This window comes from Ambystoma mexicanum, chromosome 9 (assembly GCF_040938575.1).
Source record: "Ambystoma mexicanum isolate Mex_15411 chromosome 9, UKY_AmexF1_1, whole genome shotgun sequence".
Lineage (NCBI taxonomy): Eukaryota > Metazoa > Chordata > Amphibia > Caudata > Ambystomatidae > Ambystoma > Ambystoma mexicanum.
This window is the reverse complement of record NC_090931.1, coordinates 1,004,207,105-1,004,229,407: the sequence shown is the minus strand read 5'-3', so window position 1 is coordinate 1,004,229,407 and position 22,303 is coordinate 1,004,207,105. Positions and strand designations below refer to the sequence as shown.

General features: G+C 43.7%; 1 protein-coding gene across 1 annotated transcript in view; it reads right to left on the bottom strand.

Annotated features, from left to right (window-relative positions):
- Nucleotides 1-22,303, bottom strand: part of ABCB11 (ATP binding cassette subfamily B member 11) — a 329,082-nt gene that overhangs the window by 78,957 nt on the left and 227,822 nt on the right. The window contains exons 17-19 of the mRNA XM_069616256.1: nucleotides 19,492-19,693; nucleotides 15,820-15,901; nucleotides 10,379-10,514 (exon numbers count right to left, since the gene is read on the bottom strand). Of these exons, the coding sequence (XP_069472357.1) occupies nucleotides 10,379-10,514; nucleotides 15,820-15,901; nucleotides 19,492-19,693 (420 nt within the window). The remainder of the gene's footprint in view (nucleotides 1-10,378; nucleotides 10,515-15,819; nucleotides 15,902-19,491; nucleotides 19,694-22,303) is intronic.

The window sequence follows — 22,303 nt, the reverse complement described above, 5'->3', positions numbered from 1 at the left end:
ACACCCCTTCATCGACTTCTTCGCCAATGGATCGCAAAAGCTAGGACCCCCCACACCCTCCCGCCTGCCCTCCCAATGATCAATCAGCCCCATACAAAAACGTGGTACACCCCGCCCCTTAATTCTCTCAAAACCCTCAAGCATTGCCTAGAGTGAACGTAGAGGATCAACCCTACCCCAAAAAACAAAACAGTCCTTGCAAGATTGAACAGGGAATATTTGTACAAAATCAATAAACCAAAAAGAAACATTATGGAAACAGAATTTCCAACTCAAAAACCTATGCAGAAAACTCCACAGAATCCTTGGGGAATTCGCCTAGTTGCCTAAGACTGCCGCTCCCCTAACTCTCAAGCCCTCTGTGATGAACTTTCCACCCAATTTTCATTATGTTGCGCTTGAAAGACATTGGGCCTCATTGCGAGTTTGGACCGGGTATGAGTACCACAAAAGGGGATTTACTGGGCCATTCTGACCTTGGAGGGCCCGGTAATTCCCTTTCACAAGACCCGGACCTGGTACATCCCCATTCCCATTTGAGCCCCCAGAGAGGTCAGTGGGAATGGGGAGGATGCTAACAATGAGTCCATTAACAATGGGCCCGTTGTTAGCATCCTGGTCTGCTAGCGGGTCCCGCTCTGCACATCTGGTCGGGTCAGGTGTACAGAGCAGGGCCTGCTGCAGAACTTGTAATGTGGCGGCCCGGAATGAATGGGTCCAGTCCCTTACCGGCACTGTTCATTCCGTGGCCGCGACATTCTTAATGAGGCCCATTGTACCATCACCACAAAACTAGCTTGGATCCTGCCTTCGACATCCACCCCTCTCTCAAACCCAAACCTTTCCTCATCACCCAGGCCAATTTTCTCCTCATTCACACTGCTATACCAACATACTAGCAATTAGCCGTCCATCGGGTCCGCCTGGAGATCCTGCTCCACCTCTGGTCCTAAAAAAGATTCTCACCTCCACCTGTGCTGGCAGCGTAGCCCGGTCCATAATAAATGAATTCCTCTCATCTGGCACCATTGCAGAGGCCTTCAAAACCTCCCATGTCAAACCACTACTCAAAAAACCCAGCCCTGATCCACTCTCCCCCTCAAGCTACCACCCAACACCCACTTCATTGATACACTAATTGACCCTGACACATATAAGCAACTTGGCTTTTTCACAGAAGCCAAGAAACTCCTCGACCCAACCCAATTGGGGTTCCGACCCCTCTGTAGAATGGAGTCGTCACTGGTCTCTATCAGGGGCAACCTAAAAAGAATTGCAGATTGAGAAGGGTGTGCTGCTCTCATCGTCTTGGACCAATCAGCAGTCTTTGATCCCATTGACCAATCAATACTCAGGAATAGGGTCCTCACCGTAGGCATCAAAGACATCGCCCTTGATTGGATCACCTCTTTTATTAACAAACACTCGCAAATCCTTTCTCCTTTGCCCCTGACCCCGTCACAAAAAGGGTGCCACAAGGAGCCTCCATTTTACTCCTCCTCTTAAACTTCTACCTAAGACCAATGCCAGCTCTCACCTGTTAACACAACCTTAACTGCTACAACTGCGCAGATGAAAAACAGATAATTTTCAAAATCCCCAATACTTCAGCCTCCCCACTTCCCGACCTCGCCACCTGCCTCTCTGAAATTGACCTATGGATGACAACCAACCACCTAATCCACAACCGGGGAAATTCAAAATCCTAATTTGTGGCAAAACAGCTCTAAACCCCCAACATTTACAATGGGCAATTGCCCTGGGAGCACCACCTACCACCTCCAACCTCATTAAAAATCTTGGATGCACCATGGACGCAGACCCATCTCTCTCCAAACACATCAACTCTGTATCCAGAACCTGCCACTTCCACTAATGCATGCTAGAACAAATTGTTGCCTACCTCTTCTGTCCCAAATAAGGCTCTGCAATACTGACCATCATCATCTCACACCTAAACTATGCCAACACCCTCGATCTTGGCATCCCAACACGCCAGCTAAGGAAACTTCAACAAATCCAAAATGCAGCAGCCAGACTGTTCCTTGCCCACTCGCCCAGAGAATACCTCTAATCACACTTAGAATATTGCACTGGCTCCTTGTTCGCCTAAGAACAACCTTCAAAGCCATGTGCATCACATAATACATAATACAGGACCTGAGTTCCTTCAGAACAAAATCATCCACTACCAACCCCCCAGAAACCTTTGATCAGGCTCAGCTCTCGTCCTCACTATTCCCCCTTACCACTCCACCCGAGTTGGTGGCTTGGCTTTCTCTATCCTAGCTCCCACATTCAGGAACACTCTTCATCTGCACATCCTCCACACTGAAAACTACCTTTCCTTCAAAAATCCTAATTTGTGGAAAAACAGCTCTAAACCCCCAACATTTACAATGGGCAATTGCCCTGGGAGCACCATCTACCACCTCCAACCTCATTAAAAATCTCGGATGCACCATGGACGCAGACCCATCTCTCTCCAAACACATCAACTCTATATCCAGAACCTGCCACTTCCACTAAGTTGGTGGCTTGGCTTTCTCTATCCTAGCTCCCACATTCAGGAACACTCTTCATCTGCACAGCCTCCACACTGAAAACTACCTTTCCTTCAAAAAAGTCCTCAAAACCTGGCTTTTTGCTGCATTATCCTGAAACCTGAATCCTAACCTAGAAACACTCAGCACCAGGCAGCGTCAGCTGCATTCGCAGCAACCCCAACTTCGATGCACCTGGAAGCGGCAGCCACTTTTGCAGAGACCCAGACCACACACAACAGCTTACACTAATCATGACTGTGGATTCCCTCAAGCACCACTAGCTGAATCACAGCCCTGCGTAACTGAAATGTCACAGTATCGATGCACCACTGCAGCCAGTATATATGGTAAAACAGGCAAATTGCACTCACAAGGGTTGTGACTGCCATTGTATGCACTGTGGTAAATGTCAGGGGAACACATGGGCCATGGCCATGTCCCACACCAGTAGGCCTGGTGGGGATACCCTGTGAAATACCCTAGGATGGCAATCAAGAACCAGCCTCAGAATCTATGCGGAAAGAAAGGGGGGGGCAGGTATTGCGCATGCATGATCTACTGGATGGCACACCCATGGTAAAGGTAACAATTGAAAAGGTTCTGTAATGTGCTCGATAGCTGGATAGAGCCACCAAATGATCCACCGAGAAGAACCTGGAAGTGCAACCTGTGCTCCCCTTGTTGCAAATAGTTGGAGCATTGACTCTCGTTAACTGTCTTATTGCAGATTCAAGAATCGTCAGAAGAAGCCAATTACCTGAGCAAGTGTACAAACAACAAATCACCACCAAACTGTGCCAGGTATATACAACACACCACTCCGTGGGACACTGGCCGCAGGCATGGTTACCCGCACACTTCAGAATACAGCAAGGACCATACCATAATGTGTTCATGTTGTTCACAATCCTCTCTGCCTACTCACACCAGAGTACACCTCAACACCTCTGACATCAGAATGCAGCACAGACCTAGACAAATTCAGGCATGCTGGACACATAGCGAGTCTATAGCACTTACACCATCTTCCGACCCTTCTCGCACCCACATGTCCGTCCACATGGCTTGTTCTCTAGAAAAGCCTGGCTATCCCTGCTAAGCCTTATTTGGCCAAATACATACACGCATCCTAATTTTACTCCATGACCTCCAACACTCAGGACTTAGTTTCTCCGACGGTGTTCCCACTAACAGCACATTGAGACTGTAATAATGGTAAAAGGCACTACATAAATGACAAGTACAATACAATACAAAATACAAACACCATTTTGAAAGTAGCCCATACCATCCTATAGTATTACTTCAGGAACTGTATTATTTCACATACTATCACATAACAACTTCCACCATTCCTTTACAAAACAAAAACATCATGTACCAAAAATAAGAAGACACAGTCTGAAGAAATGAACATCCACAAACGTATTAGTTAAATATTATGGGGCCCAGTTATCATAATTAGACATTTTACTACAACACTGAATACATTCCATGTAGTATGAGGATAATTATGCAAAATCCACGCCAAATCTGCTTACACTGGCATTCAATAATTAAGCAATATGACCCAGCGGCAAGGGCATTAACATCTCAGGTAATGCCCCGGGCCCCATTGTTATAGGCTCGAGCAAAGCAAGGGCCTTAACGAAGGCCCCGGGTCATTACCTGAGTTGGTAATGCCCCCGCCGCAAGGGTCATATTGCTTTTAGTACCCAAGCACGCAAGATCTTGGTGACCAGGGCAATAAAAGCATTTTTTTCTGTGCCGAAACGTTTCAGTACATTAAACAAAACGACCAAGAAAATGGCTGCCGGGAAAGGAAAAACAGAGTCCATTTTCCCTTTCCATGGCAGTCATCGGGAGTGGACGCACTGGGAACACTTCTGTTCCCAGCGCGTCTGCTCCTGAAAAAAAAAGACTAGAAGGTAAGTGGGTTTGGGGTTGGGAGGGCGGAAGGGAGGGAGGGGGAAAAAACGTACCTGGGTCCCCGGCGGGGGACGATGGAAGCCTCCAGTCGTGTGGAGGCTTGGAGCGGGGATGGCCCCGATTCAAGCCTCCTCATTGGCTGAGGGGCGGCCACGCCCCCCTCCAGGAAGAATGGCTGTTGAATCTCTCACTCTGATTGGGCCCTCACCGGGTACTAACAAGTAATAATTTATGTGTATGAACAAATGCATGTGAACACTTAAATACATTTTCCTTTCAAAAAGAGGAAATCCAAAAAGTTAAAGTTGCTATCTCTAAATGTTAGAATCCATAGACGTTGGGCATGGCAACGAAAGGGTATAACAAATTATTAAACACTGTACAGAACATTCTTGGAACCTTATTTCACTCCTACAAATGATAAATGAAAAAAACATCAGTACATTTGCATTTCTTCACTGCATACACCAAGACGAAACCAACATACAGACTAAATATAAAATACATTCTAAAAACACACAGTAATGTTTAAATAAATAGGATTAATATACACCTTAAATTCAATTACCCCAAAACATGCAACACTTAAAATTACTAGCTCATAACAACATATACTCTGGCTGTCATATTTAATTCATATTTCCCAGCAAACAGTAACATTTGCAAATGAAGTATAAACAAGCACACATACATCAGTGCTGAAGGAATCTAGACTCTGCATTTCAGCATTCACATTAAGGCGAGAGTGTGAATTTTAACTTGGGCCAAGGAGGTGAGGCTCATTGATGGACTCAAGAGTATGAGTCTCACGCTGAATTTAAATAGATGCCAATGCTCAGAGTTCATGCGGTAAAATGATCACTTTGCTCCATAATGCTATTTTGATGGGCTGAGCTGCACTCCAAAGAAATACTAACAAGAAACTAATATACTAATTAACCCAACCCCATTTAACATGTAACTGATTCCCATAATAACATTTAGTGCAAATTAGTCCATGATATGAGCTGGATGCAGATTGAGCGAAATACATGATGCTCTCAAAATGGAAAAGAAAAATGATTTAAACCTGCAGGCTGGATATGGGTTGTAAGCTGAGGAATGTGAAGATCTGTTATATAAAAACATGGCTTTGTTGTGGGACACCAAGAAATGTAATAAGTTCTATTCAATAATGCAGTGTGTGTTTCGACTAAAAGGCACAGAGCAAATCATGTGATGTTTTAGTGAGATGAACTTGTCAAAGGGAGGTGCTCTTGAGTGATGGGGATTTTATGATAAGGGTTTGAGGCAGAGTTGCTGGGCATTGTTCTTATTCTTGCACTGACGGAGGGAGCAAAAGGCTGTCTGCTGGACTGTCTCTCTCCTGAGTTGTCAATCCTTAGAAGAGCTGCAAAGTCTCTAGTGACCTTATCTGTGAATGACCCTGGGCCACTGTTAAGCTGAGTCAGGAAATATTGACAGCTTAACCTAGGTAATAATGCTGTTAATTGAGGGGCATGAAGTGGCTGTTTGATACTATCTAGCATAGCTCAAACAGCTCAGTTCATTTTAGGTGCTGCATTAGTGATACAAATTTAAATGTGCATGTAAAACTGTGTTTATTTCTCAAGGTTTTGCTGTTTTTCAGAGTGTCTTTTTTTCCTGCCAGCTTTGTTGTACTTTATTACAGATAAAACATTGATTGTTCATGTTGTGAATTACAATGTGGGCGCACATGTCATTCTGTGTAACTTGCATAATTCTAGTCAATGATAAAGAACAAGTTTGAAAAGGTAATTTAGTTTCAGTGTATTTCTTCTGCATTCAGTGTGATTGAGTTGACATGCATAGTGAGATAAACGGGCGGTACGAAATATCTCAAAACAAAGTTATTTGCAATAAATTGTTTTGCTTAGAGAGGCTGACTGACTTTTTTGTATTTCATTTGCATGCTTTACATTTGTTGAAACACAGCCAAAATGGCATAAGTGTGACATTGTAAATAAAACATCACAGGAGAGCATGAGCCATTATCATCCAGTATTTGTTCATTGTTAGTGGCCCTGGTGAAACTATTATCAGGCAGTATTCTGAAATTAGTTTTACCACTATAAAAATACCACCATAGCAAAAAACCACAACAAAATACCATGAAATACTAGATAATTAAACTTTAACATTGGCATTCCCAACATTTTTAGATTTGAACATTTTATGCATAGTAACCTTTTTTTAAAGTACGTGCTATGGTTAGGGAATTTTATGAAGCGATAATATACTTCATAGTTGGTATGGGTGGAACAGTTAGCAAGTATGGCTAATATATCAGTCATCCCTTTGAATGTTCAGGGTCTTAATGATCCAATGAATCATAAAGGAATTATCTCTGGTGGGCAAACAGTGGTTGCAGGCATCACTATGCTTCAAGTAACTCACCTATGTCCCCAGGATGACTTCCGCCTTGTAGTAGAGAGAAATAGGAGGTGGCTGTCCCCTTCTCCAAACAAGGATCCATTAGTGATTCCAATGGGTGGTTCCTGATGGTAAAGAGTTTATCTGATCAACCCCAATGAGGGTCAAATCCCTGGTGCATGGATTTTAGGATCACTTTATCATTGGTTAGATTAATAAGGGAGGTGGAACTGATTGATGAGTGGAGGTTTATGAACCCTGATGAAACTGACATTATGCCCTAAATAGCATCTATTTGATTTGCAGAAGACACCATGGAACCTGGAGCCCTCTCGGCACCTCTCTGGCCCTTCCCCCATTTCGGCAACTGTCAGAGTGGACAACTTTATCACTCCTCCTAAATCACCATTGCACCCAAAAGATGCTCAATTTAGACATGACTTGTCTGTGAAGATATCTCCAAAATGATAATAAACTTTTTCTCTGAAAAGTTTGCAGTGGCTATGAGGATGCTTGCTATGTGGGACAACCTGAAGGCGGAATTATACAGTTAGTTTGTAATGTGTGTTACAGTGTATTTTAAGGGTACAGAGAACACGCCAGTTCAACTCAAGAAACAAGTACATACATGGGAGTTTATACATAGGACTAAAGGATGCAATCACACCTTGAGGGATCTACTCATAGCTAGGGCGATTTGAGAGGTTCATCTGGCTAAAAGGAGGTCTTACTCATGGCTCCAAACAAAGCAGGTTTATTATTCCCTAGGGAATATGGCTAATAGATTTCTAACCTATGAACGTAGATCGATCCATGCTCAGAAATGTATTGGTTGCCTAGGAGAGCACAAAGGCTCTCTCGTTTATGGTTAGAAGGATAAGGAAATTATTCTCTTACAATCTGTCAAGCAAATCACCTGATCACATGCCCATGTTGTTGGAAAGTGAACGCCTTGACCTAGAGGTTGTCATCACCTAGGAAGAAGTTGACTCAACAATTACCTATTACAGAACAACAAAGTTGCACCCCAGATGGCATCTTACCTCCCGGTTATGAGATGTTTAAGGCACAACTCTTAGACCTGCTGGTGAAACAGTCCAATTGCTTATGTGAGGTAGCTTTGTTACCACTCATGATGGCCAACTCTACCATGACTCAGATTTTAAATCCCGGAAAGGATGGATTAGATTGGGGACCTATTGCCCAACCACATTACTAAATGTTGATGCCAACATGTATGCCAAGATCCTGGACATTTGGCTAAAGAAAGTTTTACCATCACTCAGTCAGGCTTTATCATCAGCTGCAGTGCCCACAATAATAACCGCTGGGATAATGACCTTATTGTTCTGGGAAGATGCTCTTGGGAGGACTTTGATTTTGGCATTAGATGATTAGACGCAAACAAAACGTTTAATTGTGTAGATTCAGGATTTGTTAGTATCATTCAAATTGTACATGCATTTTAAGGTGGTTTCTTGCAATGTATCAAACACCATTAACTAGAATCAAAATTAATAGGGCCTTAACTGATTCAATTTATTTCTCCAGCAGTAGATGCAAGGGCTGCCCCTTTCTAACACTTATATGTGCACTCTCGGTGGACTTGTTTGCATGTAGAATTGGGGCTAATGCTGGTATCCAAGGCTTAGGAAGTGGTGGGGTAGAGCATAACATTGTTCTACATGCTGATGATGCTCTACTGTTCTTTAAAAGCTCAATGTTATCTCTCCCTGCCTTTATGGGGGGACTGGTCGACTTTGACAACGTCTTTGTTTTTTTCAGTTCTTTAAAACAAATCCAAAGGATTAAACTACACAGAAAGTCCATTCTTTTAAGGAACAATTCCACCTTCAAATGTGCAGAGGCCTCTATACACTACTCAGGAATTAAACACAGGAATTCAGAAGCTTCCTGAATTGTTCTATTATCTTTCAAAAGGGGAGGCAGGGACACTCATGGATCAGCAAAATAATTGCAATGAAGGTGAATTTCATACCTTTTATGTTGGTGATGGACTAACCCAGAATGACAAAAACAGGTTCTCCTTATGTTCCCCTCGCTGAGGGTGCCTGGGCATCCCTGATCTCAGGCACTATCTTTCGGAAGTTCAGATTTCCATATCTTTGATTGGATACATTCTAGCAATCAATCAAGTTTGGTAGCAGCGTAGCAGCAGGTTTCTGAAATACCGCAATCCTCCCATATCTTTTTGAGTAAGCAGAACAGAATGAAGGGGGGCTATTGGCATCATCACTTGCTACCCTTTATTAATGGTGGGTTGACTCTGTACTGGGCCCATATTCACCTAAAATCAATAACCAGGACTTCCCGCATGGATGAGACCGAGCAGAAAACCTGGGCTGATGGTGCCTTAAAGTTCCTAACAGACTTTTATAACTAAGGTTCACACTTCACCCTTTGAGGCCACACTCAAATTTGGGTATAGATAAACAGAAAGATTCCAAAACACACACACAATTCTGCCACTGGCCCACCAGTCATCTTGTGCAAAGGGCAGGAACTAGACATATCATTCCTTTAGCGCTCACTATTGTAGATGGTACTAGCAAAGGTTGTGTTTCTAGACTAGATTGCATCCCAGAGAAAGTTGATTTGGGGGTTAATTTACCATACACGGTCAGCTAGCAGGAACATATGGGTATTTCCATTGACCCTGAATAATGGGCCTGCATTTGATGAAGAATTCAGAAAGCACCTAAGTGTACCTCCACAAAAGAATGTGCTTATGTAGAATTTCCCATAGCGTATACACATATTTCTACCTACTTATCCCCCGCATGTTGGAGGGGCTGCAGGGAAATTGGTGCCGTGGGCCACGCATGGTGGTTGTGTGCAAATGTCCAAATCTACTTGAAGTAGTTTGTGGCTAGAATTCATGAAAATTGTGTTCTGCATGTACTTCTAGATTCCCTATTACTGCCTTTGGTTGATTCGGGAGAAGATGGCCTTTATCATGTTTCGGGTCACTGGCCTTACTCCTCACACATCTGCACAATGCGTTTAGGCTGTTAATGACGCAACACCAGAAGTGCCCTGAAGTCCTGCTGCCCTCAATTTGGCGGTGCAGGGTGTGTGAGGAGTGAGCGATGGAACAATTAGCACTGATACTATCAGAATCACTTCTGAAATCCTTGAGGGTCTGGGCCCCATTCATGGATTACTCTTCAGCTAACGAGAACTGCACATACAGACCCTGCGTATTAAAATACTTCACCATATATTAGGCTTTCTGACACTATTGTATGTGCTGCATGGTACTGAATCCTAGAGATTGAAGTCTGAACTAAGGATTTTGATTTTCCTGGTAGACATGGTGCTAATCTATGTTAATGTTGGTTGCCTTGTAGCATACCCTTTATATCAGAAACGTATTGTACTGTACTTTGCTTAACCTTGTCCATATGATATTATGAAATTTAAATACATTGTTGGAAAAAGAGACAACTATATCTTGTGTGCTACTGATAAAGATTATTCTTGCTGACCTCTTTCTTCGCTGCAGGATCCGCTCCATAGTGTGTGGCATGATGTACAACCTCAGAATGATCCACGCCAATAGATAACTCAGGGCCCGGAACATTAGCAGAGATTTGAGATTTGGATCGCTGCCGGAGGGAGGCTCTGTGACATGCGAGAATAAAGAGGCAACATGAAAACTTAAAACTTAAAACACACAGTTTACAAATCCATGACATTCACTCCAGATATCAAAATAAAAAGAACTAAACATATAAACACGTTCAAAACCCCTCTGATATTATCTGAAACATGTCAATCATGTTTTTGAAATGATCTAAAACATAATTCGCAGGGTATAGATGTCATATTACATGCTTATGTTAAGCACATTACGGCTCCGTCAAATGATTGTATGCCTCCCAATGAAGAGTTGAGTAAATCAAAGACAGGTAGGTTCACAGCCTGAACGAATATTTTTCGGTTTATAGGTTTCGAGCTGGTTAGCATCTCTCATCAATTGGGCCAGAAAATGTCTGAGAATGTGACCCATAGTATCTAAATCATCCTATGGACATTCTTCAATATTTTGCACCTAAGTAGGGAAAACTCTAGTTCCTGTGGGAGCAGATAAAAGGTGCATCTAAGCACTCCCTGTCATTTTAGAAGGTAAATTCAAAGTTTGCTATCAGAGGTAAAAGCTCTTGAAGATCTATTTGAAGTGCTTTACTAATGACAAGAGTCAGACTGGTAATCCTTCCATGGGTTGAGTGCTCAGCCCTGCTACATTGCATTATATGTTGTTAGTTCTATTATATGTGCTTATCAGCTATTAGAGAAAAGGACATTTTACATATATCAAAGATTTGATGTTCAAACACATTTCCCTTTGGCTACCTCCACATCAAACAACTAGTGGATAATTTTCAAAGGGTATTCAGTGCACGATGCACGTTATATGTTGTTTTGTTCATTATACATTGGCTCTTGCTCCATGCAATTATCGAACGTATTGGCATGTTGTCATAAAACCCTCTGTTTGAATGTTATACTTCGCTTTCTGACTGTATTTCAGGATATAATTTAGGATATATGCACCCCTCCTTCTCTATATATGTTGGCACTGCCAGTGCTCGGGCCTAATTAGGCACATGGAAGGCTAGGACGGGCCTATAGGACAACAGGCCCATGGCTGAAACAAAAACACAACATGGTGGTGTGGGCCAGTTTTTTTTGGTCAAAGTGGGCCACTTTTTTTGGCCAATGTGGGCCAATTTGTTGAGTTACTTCACGGTGTGGCTAGTAGTTTTGACCAGTGTTGCTGAATAAATATTCTTTAAACTGCAGAATTTGCATCACATCTGATCAAAACGCACCCCCTTGGTACTATTCAAACAGTCTGTCACAAAAGGAATACATTGCCATTTCAACTGTGGCCCACTTTTTCCATTGTTGCCCGAGACAATTTTATGGCCCAGTCCAACCTTGGCACAGGGGGCTCTCATAGGTCTTCATTGCCCCATTACCGATGCAATGCAGCCTCTTCCGTTACTTATTCTCTCTGTTGCACTTTTTATTGACACTCACTCCACGCACTCTCCTTTGCTATGTCACATGGATTTACAAACCGCTGTGTATCTCATCAAACTTCTCACCATCCTTTTCTGCGTTCCATCAGGCGTCACTTTCTACGAACCTTCTTCACCAATTGATTTTGGTCATTTCCCTCAGGAACCCACTGAGGGTATCACTCTCAGATTGCCCGCTTCCTAGCTTCAGAGAACTCACACTTTTTCCTCATCATTCTAATCTTTTTTACCTCCTTTCTGAAACTGCATGTTGGTTCGCCCTTCCATTTTTTCATACCCACTCAGTGCCCTTTTCTGATAGCAGTGTTACATAACAAAAATGTTGGCATTACTTACGTTTGCCAAATGGCAATTTCACTAAATTCTTTTGCAGAATGTTTTCAGTTACAACAGTTGTTGTAAGGTATAGAGAAAGGGGTAGTGGGTGGTGGAAGGTACGGTATGGGGGGTCCCCCCACTGTTTGTGGTAAAAAAAGCAACAAAATCAGGCAAACAATTAGTAAATGTTCATAGATCCAAACTGTTGCCTATGCACTGATGAACAATGTCCACACTGCCACATAATTCTAACCAACACGGAAGACGTATCTTCTGAAATGTGCTCCACTTCCGGAACAGTAGGCAATCCTAGTCTTACATCCTAGAACACTGTCTTTCCCCCCGCCCCACTCCCCATAGATACCGACAAATTAGTAAATACGTTTGACCGCATATATCCGTTTGCAGGACTGACAGATTTACTTGTTAAACATGTGCATTAATAAGTTATCTGAGCCCTTGACGGTGACCGTGTTGCGCACATTTGCAGGGTTTTTGTAAGGTTGGGTTTATTTTTGTTAAATGTAAATGGACAAGTAAATGCTCACTCAACCATGACATACCCTGAGTTTTCACAAGACTAAAACCAGTAAAAAATGTCAAATGCTGTTAAATTACACAAACCAGAGACTTAAAATGTAGATTAAATAGGCAGGGGGCCAGTTGTCAGCTTTAATCAGAATGTAACCTAAATCCCCCATTTCTGATGACGAAATCTGGCATTGCCCACACATACCTGTATCGGCCACCGCATATTTGCCTACCAATCTGTAACTAAGAGCCCTCCTGGCACCTATCTGTAATCCTAAATTTGCGTATCCTCTGTAACAGCGCCTCGATGCCTTACGGGCTGCAAGCGCACTTAACAAATGCAAATAAATAAATAAATACCACATTGGACTTCTTCATCGGTCATGCGTTGGCAGGGCTCGGCAGCAATTTTGGCACATAACAAATCCCTCCATTTTTACCGGATTAGCTCTTAAATGACGAACATGATCTTGTGCTTAAAATTACAGGTAAAAACATGGAATGACTGGTTTTACTACAAATAATGTGGACCCGACTTTAGTGGCGTTCAGGCCCCCATTAGAATAAGGTCGCAACATGGCTTTCAGAAATTGGTGCAATTCCTTTATGACTATTGCAGACTTGTTGACTGTTCGCCACATACATCAGAGTCGGGTCCTCAAACACGTCGTTCCTGTTGTCATCGGTAAGCACTTCTCCATCAGACTCTTTCCTCGTAAATTCGCCAAACCACTATTACACTCCAGGTTTATATTCCAAACTCACTGGAATGTTATTGTACACCTTTAAGCTCTACAGGCTCCATCCCTCAGGGCTTTCCTCAATATTGATACTCCTCCCTTATCATGTGTTCTGAGACTCATATTAGTATGCCCCAAATTTGGGATTATTGCATGGCACCAGTGAAATATTCTATTGTAAGCTCATTTGACCACCAATTCCTCTTGACCTAAGGCCCTCGACCCACTTAACCCCTTTTCAGCTCTTTGACATGACATAGAGAATCTAACCTAAGAATGTTTTCAATTTGTTACCCATCCTCTTAAAATGCTTCTTCCACTTGTTCCATGAGTCATTTCTCCACCACACCTCTAGATTCATTTCAGGTCTTTCGTAGGGTCGCTAAACTGTCCCTTATGTTCTCGTTTTATGTCGCGCTGGTGAAGGTTCATACATCAAGTTACATTCTATGCGCACATCTAGCACTAAACGCAATGACCTAGGAAAAGACATGCAAACCAGCTACATCATCTGATCTATGTCAGTCTCTTTTCCTGATCTTCTCACTGCCATCTTTGAAATGTAGTCAACCTCTCAAAGATCCTTGATTGACACCTTCATGTGCTTTACTTTGCTACACTCATGCACGACTTCTCCTTTATACATCCCTATTACCTTTCCCCTACACACCATAGCAACACATTAGGTCCTTACACCAGGTCTGCTAGGCTGCAATCTATAATCCCAGACTATTTACACTTCCTAACTCCCCGAAGCCCTCAGTCATTAATCACCCCCAGTCACCACCAAAAATGTATTATTCACATTAGACCCTCTTTACCCATTTGGGCCCATCAGGCACAAAGCGTGTGTGCCCTGAGGACGTCATATTCCTACACAAATCTCTTCTACTTAGGATATGGGGCCGAACTCCTAGTCAGAAATGGGCGCCTGTGCTGAGGTAGTTGCATAATGTCTGCCTGTGGGGCCATGTGTATCTCTATCCCTATCAAGCCCCTCCAGGACCCATTGGGAGGGTTAACTCCATGCACCTTGCATGGAAAGGTGATAGGCCGTGCACTGATCCTCACGATGCCCACTGGTTAGGGATAGAAACCTCGCATCATGAATGGGTGTTGATGGTGAGTGCACTCTGGGCCTGATTTGCAAAACCTTTTTCAATAGGGAAGTCCCACTGAAAAACACTTTCTAAATCAGGACCCCTGAGTTTTACCACCTCAGCTTCGCTCAATACCTTCATACAGTTACCACCTTTCTACCTCAAACCCAGTTGTCCGGGCCACCTCCCTCTTTAACAAATTGCAAGACATTCTTTGGAAGGTGGTGGACTGGAAAGAGAAGAAACCCAAGTTGGATCGTGTACTTCCTTTAAAAGTATGTTATGAAAATAAAATATAATGTAAAATAGCTTTACTAAAAGGTAGATGATATAGGCATTTAACTGCATTTCATTGAAACACAGGTAGAAATAAATAGGCCTCCCCATTGTTTTACCATAGAAACGTATTAATAACAGATTGTGCCCCTGTTTAAATTGATCAGTGTTGAAAGACCGAGGTAGAAATCTTCGAGGGAGAAAAGACCAAAGTAAATTTTTCTGAAATAACCTTTGGTCTTTTCCTCCCTGAACATTTCCGACTTGGCTCACAGCTCTACCCACATCCCCACCCACACCTCTACCCACACCCCAACCACACCCCCACACCCTACTAACCTTGCTTCCGACTCGCCATGTCCCTGTGAGGCCTGTTCCCTTTCACTTCCCGTGATGGGGAACTGGCGCTTCAGGGTCCTTTCCTTTTTTTTCTGGGACGGCTGCGGGGGACACCCCTGCGACCCCTGCTCACAATATATTGAGTAAGGGTGTGGGGAACACCCCTCACAGTCCCCAGTACAGAATGCAAGATTTGGTCAAACCTTTCAGCCGTTCAGAATTTCCGAACAGTCCAAATCACGCATTCAGGATTTTCAACTCTGTCATTTTGTCCAATTCCGTTTAAACAATACCTTTTCATTATTGCGATGCAATGATGAGCGTGTGATTACATTCCACTCTGCATTTGATATCAAGTGACTTTTGACAATCAATTTGAAAGCATAATTTGTACCCGACTTAAGAACGTTTACCCAAATATCATACAGATTATTAAAAGCAGAGCAAAGAAAAAGAACAAATGAATTCTCATTGATGCAATTAAGCATGCAGCGTTGAGCATTCTTTGTGAGAAGAATCCTGCCAGGATTGAAACTGGGAAATGTGCCTTGACACATTATTATCTTTTCAGACATACCGCAGACTTGCTTGATAGCTTCCTCTGCGAAATGATTGTACTTTCTCAAGTGTTGGCTCATTAAAAGTGCCATCATCTGTCGCTGGAAATAAAACATTGAAACCATGTTAGTCAAAAAATATCTTACCGAGATAATTTACCTCTGAAAGGAAACATGGGCGAACTGCTCCCTCATCTTAAAACTTGAAGCAAAACAAAAAGGTTAACAAATAATCAAGAATGGCTCCTTGCTTTCTGCAGATGACTGGGAATGCTAGTCAGAGCGTGAAACCTGCCCCATGGGCTCATTGTGTGTCAGAATGCCTAGGTTTTACTGCAAAATGCAATTTTCTGCCGAGTTATCAGATGAAAAGAGACAGATTACAGAAATGAATCTGTCCTCTGGCAATTCTCTGCTGGTCTGGGCCAATTTGATACTGACAGTGATGTTGACCAACTGGTGCAAAATACAGTCTGCGCACGAATCGGTGGATGCACACGCAGTGTTTGCATTATTCCCTCACTGCAAATCTTGTTCCAAAACCTCCCTGAAATGGTGCATTTTTCCTTCCACTGAGACACGTTATGCAACCAGGCCCTGCACCACTTGTAGCTGTGAGCAGTCTCTGATTATCCCATGATCTAATAGGAATTCCATAGGCAGTACAGTGACCACAAAGGACAGGACACTGCTGATTCATTGCGGGCTTAGGGCCCGCTAATATGCCTAGGAAGAGTCTTCACTTTCAAGTAATTCTGCAGTATATGCGTGCAGGAGTTTTGTTCAAACATCCTCGTTTTGTTGGCGAAATTGTCAGAGCACAGTGCTTTTAGGCTTGTAATCTGTGCTTTTCTTCGCTTGCTTTAGGGGCAGTGAGAGTACAGCTAAGCGCACACATGTGTGCCCCGAGAAGTAGGTGCAGTGCAATTGGGGGGGAGTGTGGCACTTTACTGCAGAACTGCTTCAGCGGAAAAGGGCCTTGTATCCCGATTTTTTAAAGAATAAAAATTGAGTTTATGGTTTGTGCCCCATACAATTGGAGGGAGTGCTGGCAAGTGATCCCTGCTGAAATGGTGCCAAGAGTCCCGATAGGAGACATGCCAAGTTGGAAAGTCTTCATGTGCATGAGTTGGATTGATGAATAGAGTGGGAGCGGAGGGTGTAAAGAGGAAGATGTGGTGCACACTAATGGAGGTGGCAGTGGTGAAAGAGGCACGGAAGAACGCAGGAGTAGGCAGATGGTGTTATAAAGGGTCTAATGGAGGTGGCAGTGGTGAAAGAGGCACGGAAGAACGGAGGAGTAGGCAGATGGTGTTATAAAGGGTCTAATGGAGGTGGCAGTGGTGAAAGAGGCACGGAAGAACGCAGGAGTAGGCAGATGGTGTTATAAAGGGTCTAATGGAGGTGGCAGTGGTGAAAGAGGCACGGAAGAACGCAGGAGTAGGCAGATGGTGTTATAAAGGGTCTAATGGAGGTGGCAGTGGTGAAAGAGGCACGGAAGAACGCAGGAGTAGGCAGATGGTGTTATAAAGGGTCTAATGGAGGTGGCAGTGGTGAAAGAGGCACGGAAGAACGGAGGAGTAGACAGATGGTGTTATAAAGGGTCTAATGGAGGTGGCAGTGGTGAAAGAGGCACGGAAGAACGGAGGAGTAGGCAGATGGTGTTATAAAGGGTCTAATGGAGGTGGCAGTGGTGAAAGAGGCACGGAAGAACGCAGGAGTAGGCAGATGGTGTTATAAAGGGTCTAATGGAGGTGGCAGTGGTGAAAGAGGCACGGAAGAACGCAGGAGTAGGCAGATGGTGTTATAAAGGGTCTAATGGAGGTGGCAGTGGTGAAAGAGGCACGGAAGAACGCAGGAGTAGGCAGATGGTGTTATAAAGGGTCTAATGGAGGTGGCAGTGGTGAAAGAGGCACGGAAGAACGCAGGAGTAGGCAGATGGTGTTATAAAGGGTCTAATGGAGGTGGCAATGGTGAAAGAGGCACGGAAGAACGGAGGAGTAGACAGATGGTGTTATAAAGGGTCTAATGGAGGTGGCAGTGGTGAAAGAGGCACGGAAGAACGCAGGAGTAGGCAGATGGTGTTATAAAGGGTCTAATGGAGGTGGCAGTGGTGAAAGAGGCACGGAAGAACGCAGGAGTAGGCAGATGGTGTTATAAAGGGTCTAATGGAGGTGGCAGTGGTGAAAGAGGCACGGAAGAACGCAGGAGTAGGCAGATGGTGTTATAAAGGGTCTAATGGAGGTGGCAGTGGTGAAAGAGGCACGGAAGAACGCAGGAGTAGGCAGATGGTGTTATAAAGGGTCTAATGGAGGTGGCAGTGGTGAAAGAGGCACGGAAGAACGCAGGAGTAGGCAGATGGTGTTATAAAGGGTCTAATGGAGGTGGCAGTGGTGAAAGAGGCACGGAAGAACGCAGGAGTAGGCAGATGGTGTTATAAAGGGTCTAATGGAGGTGGCAGTGGTGAAAGAGGCACGGAAGAACGGAGGAGTAGACCGATGGTGTTATAAAGGGTCTAATGGAGGTGGCAGTGGTGAAAGAGGCACGGAAGAACGGAGGAGTAGACAGATGGTGTTATAAAGGGTCTAATGGAGGTGGCAGTGGTGAAAGAGGCACGGAAGAACGCAGGAGTAGGCAGATGGTGTTATAAAGGGTCTAATGGAGGTGGCAGTGGTGAAAGAGGCACGGAAGAACGCAGGAGTAGACAGATGGTGTTATAAAGGGTCTAATGGAGGTGGCAGTGGTGAAAGAGGCACGGAAGAACGCAGGAGTAGGCAGATGGTGTTATAAAGGGTCTAATGGAGGTGGCAGTGGTGAAAGAGGCACGGAAGAACGCAGGAGTAGGCAGATGGTGTTATAAAGGGTCTAATGGAGGTGGCAGTGGTGAAAGAGGCACGGAAGAACGCAGGAGTAGACAGATGGTGTTATAAAGGGTCTAATGGAGGTGGCAGTGGTGAAAGAGGCACGGAAGAACGCAGGAGTAGACAGATGGTGTTATAAAGGGTCTAATGGAGGTGGCAGTGGTGAAAGAGGCACGGAAGAACGCAGGAGTAGGCAGATGGTGTTATAAAGGGTCTAATGGAGGTGGCAGTGGTGAAAGAGGCACGGAAGAACGGAGGAGTAGACAGATGGTGTTATAAAGGGTCTAATGGAGGTGGCAGTGGTGAAAGAGGCACGGAAGAACGCAGGAGTAGGCAGATGGTGTTATAAAGGGTCTAATGGAGGTGGCAGTGGTGAAAGAGGCATGGAAGAACGCAGGAGTAGACAGATGGTGTTATAAAGGGTCTACATTAGAACAGGAAGGGAGACTAGAGAGTAGAAAGATTAGGTGCAATGGGAGAAGACGAAGAGAGGATTGAAAATTGATGACGAGGTAAAGGGTATATTTCTGACGTATGTGATCAGGTGACGGGAGCTCGTGCTCCAGAAGATGCTAGCCAAACCCTGTTTTGTGATTCTGAAAACAAATGCAAAGCATCGAAAACTCAGACTTTGGTCAAAGTGTACACTTTATAAGGGTATCAGTGGTCCTTTACGTGTCCCTCCCAGTTCCAAACAAGGACACAGATGCCTGCCTAAAAGCATCCACGCCTCTAAATGCACTTAGGTGTATAGAGTGCAATGGAGTGCTTTTGCCTGATTAGGATTATTAGACAGGGTTCAGGGAGGTTCTAGGGTAGAATCTCACTTACCTTGCTTTGCCATGTCATTCAGGGCTTTGTCTCCTTGGCTCTGTAAGGTAACCAGTGTGAAGTAAACTCCTTTCCTTTCCAGCAGCTCATCATGCGTTCCTCTTTCTACTGCTCTGCCATGCTCAAAACCAATGATTGTATCTGCATTTTTAATGGTCGACAATCGATGGGATATGGAGATTGTTGTGCGTCCAAATTGAACCTACAATTGATAGAAATAACACAGAGTGTGCTCTCATAGAATAATATCATTGTAATATCATTGACTACAATGGGCCACATTCTGGTGAGCACAGAGACTCCAAGTAAAGGAGCACAACCGATTGCTCATTTAAACTGTTGGGATTCCTCGCTGAGATTATGATACTGGACCACACACACGCAGAAGCAAGGGCGCGCCGGCCGGTGGATCCACATGTGTGTGCCTTTTACCACCTCACGTGTTGAATCAGGAATGATCTGTGCTTTGTGTGAGGTCCTGCAATGGTGACTGTCATTGCAATGTTGATGTCAACAAACTTAGTCAAGAATAGGAGGTAAAGTGTGCTGATATATTCTCTCCCCGCTTATCAAAATAATATGGAGACAGCAGAAGGCACGGAAATCATTTTTCTGCACTTCTTTCCACGCCCAGCACATTTATGATAAGGGCCAATGGGCCTCATTAGGACCCAGGCGGTAAGGGGTTTACGGCGGCGTAAACAGCGCCGACCCTTACCGCCTGATTCCGAGGTCCCTTAGCGCCATGGAGGTTTTAACACCTGCTTTTAGCAGGTGTTAAAATCCATGGCGCAAAGGGACCTTGTTGTTAATTACGCCACCGTAATTTACGGTGGCGTAGTTAACGCCTTCCCCACTCCCATTATGCCCTATGGGGCAAAAATGGGAATGGGGAAGGGTAAATGGGTTAATGGGGACTTAGCGCCCCACTCACCTCGGAATGGGGCGGTAAGTCCGCCAACCACCATGGCGTAAACATAGTTTACGCCATGGTGGAAAAGGTACGACCCAGGCGGTAACTTACCGCCTGGGTCGTAATGAGGCCCATTTGTGTTTAATCCTCACACCAACAGCCAGGCTTGCTGGAATTTGCAGGAAAAGGGCATAATGAGATGTATTGCGTGTCGGTGACATGTATGCAGGGTTTCACAGTTTGCCCCCATTGGTCTACAAACCGGAAACAATAATATATGTGGATGTGCTCAACAAATCATGACATCACAATAGAAAGAGTACACCAATAGCGTAAGGCTTGTGTGTTAGTTTTCTCCTATGCTGTTGCAAAACTAATGCATACACGGTCTCACTGCGTAACATAACCTATACATTCCTGTGCTTGCAGCATGTGTTCTATTTTCCTTGAGAAATATGGATGGGCTGCTTTTCATTTCCTTGAACACATGTTTCTGAGTCTCCAGTTTAATTTTTGAAGCCTTTCTACCGTAATATCAATACTAAATCTCTGCTCTGATATTCAGATCCCTATACTTTTCACATTTTTACCTGGATTATTTTTAATTACATGTTCACGTATCTTCATTAATTCCAATTTGAAAAATATAAATGTATAAAACTATTTTTTTTAAAAATGTTATTTTTGAAAATATCTGTAGTTTAAAATTGAATGTTAATTTTAAACCCCTTATGAGTCGCCAGTTGCATAGATGCAGAACATTTGTATTGATAAGGGCGTTCTTGCGAATATGATTCGCAACGTTTTGTGATCCATGTCCAAGTCAGAAAGTGCTTATTTTGTCGGATCTTTCTGGCAGATTAAGCTCATGTACAGAAATGGAAGTGGTCCTTGTTTTCTGGAGTGGCCTGACATGCGCCACAATGGGTATGCTATACATAATGCAACGTATTACCTGCAATGACATACATGTAACACCAGATGCTACATATTTCATAGCAGCACAATGTAATTCATCACAGGAAAATGAACAGTCAGGTCAATTCATCAATCGTGGACTGCAGTCACAAGCCAGTCATTAAAAATGCACACCAAGACATCATGGACTATTGTTATATGGAACTGCCAAACAGGTAATGAAAAACAGCTGTGAGTTGTACTTGCTGGACCTGGACCAGTATTACAAACAGACTTCAACTATAAGTGACTATGGTTCAAGTTAGGTATGAGCGCCCACACATGCTAAGCTCGACCACTTGGCACTGCGGTCCATTATTGGCTGACCCATTATTGGGTAACCCATCTTTCAAATGCCGGCTGCCACTGACTCCTTCCCCCTGATATCACTGGGAATAATTGTCTGCACACGCCACTGGTGATTAGCGCTTCCCAAGGTATCCACATATATGACCCTTACAGAAGATAATATCCCTAATGTCTCCAGGGATGTCATGATTGACATTACCTGGAGTTCTATGTTGGATTATCACGTCTAATTTGGTGGTCTCATGATCAAGGTTGTTTGCGATGTTTCAAGTGATGTCATCAATATCGTGGCCATTCTCTGATATGGGGATGGGGTATAACTTTTAACATTTTTAGACAAGAACATTAGCATTCTTTAACTACGCTTTATTTGATAACTTAAATATCTCATGTCATTCTATGTGATATTAATGCAGTGCACACACCTGTAAACTATAATCCAGCAGCCATGCAGGAAAGTTTAACTCCTACGACCTGATGAAGTGTGAGGCTGGCCTCTTATTTTGCGCAGTAATTAATAAGTGCTTATTAACCTTTGCCAGACGAGAGCGTGTTGTCAAGTAATTCTCTGTTCTAATCATTATTGTTGCACAGCTGCCATTAAAATAACATGAAAGTTGTTCCAAATACTAC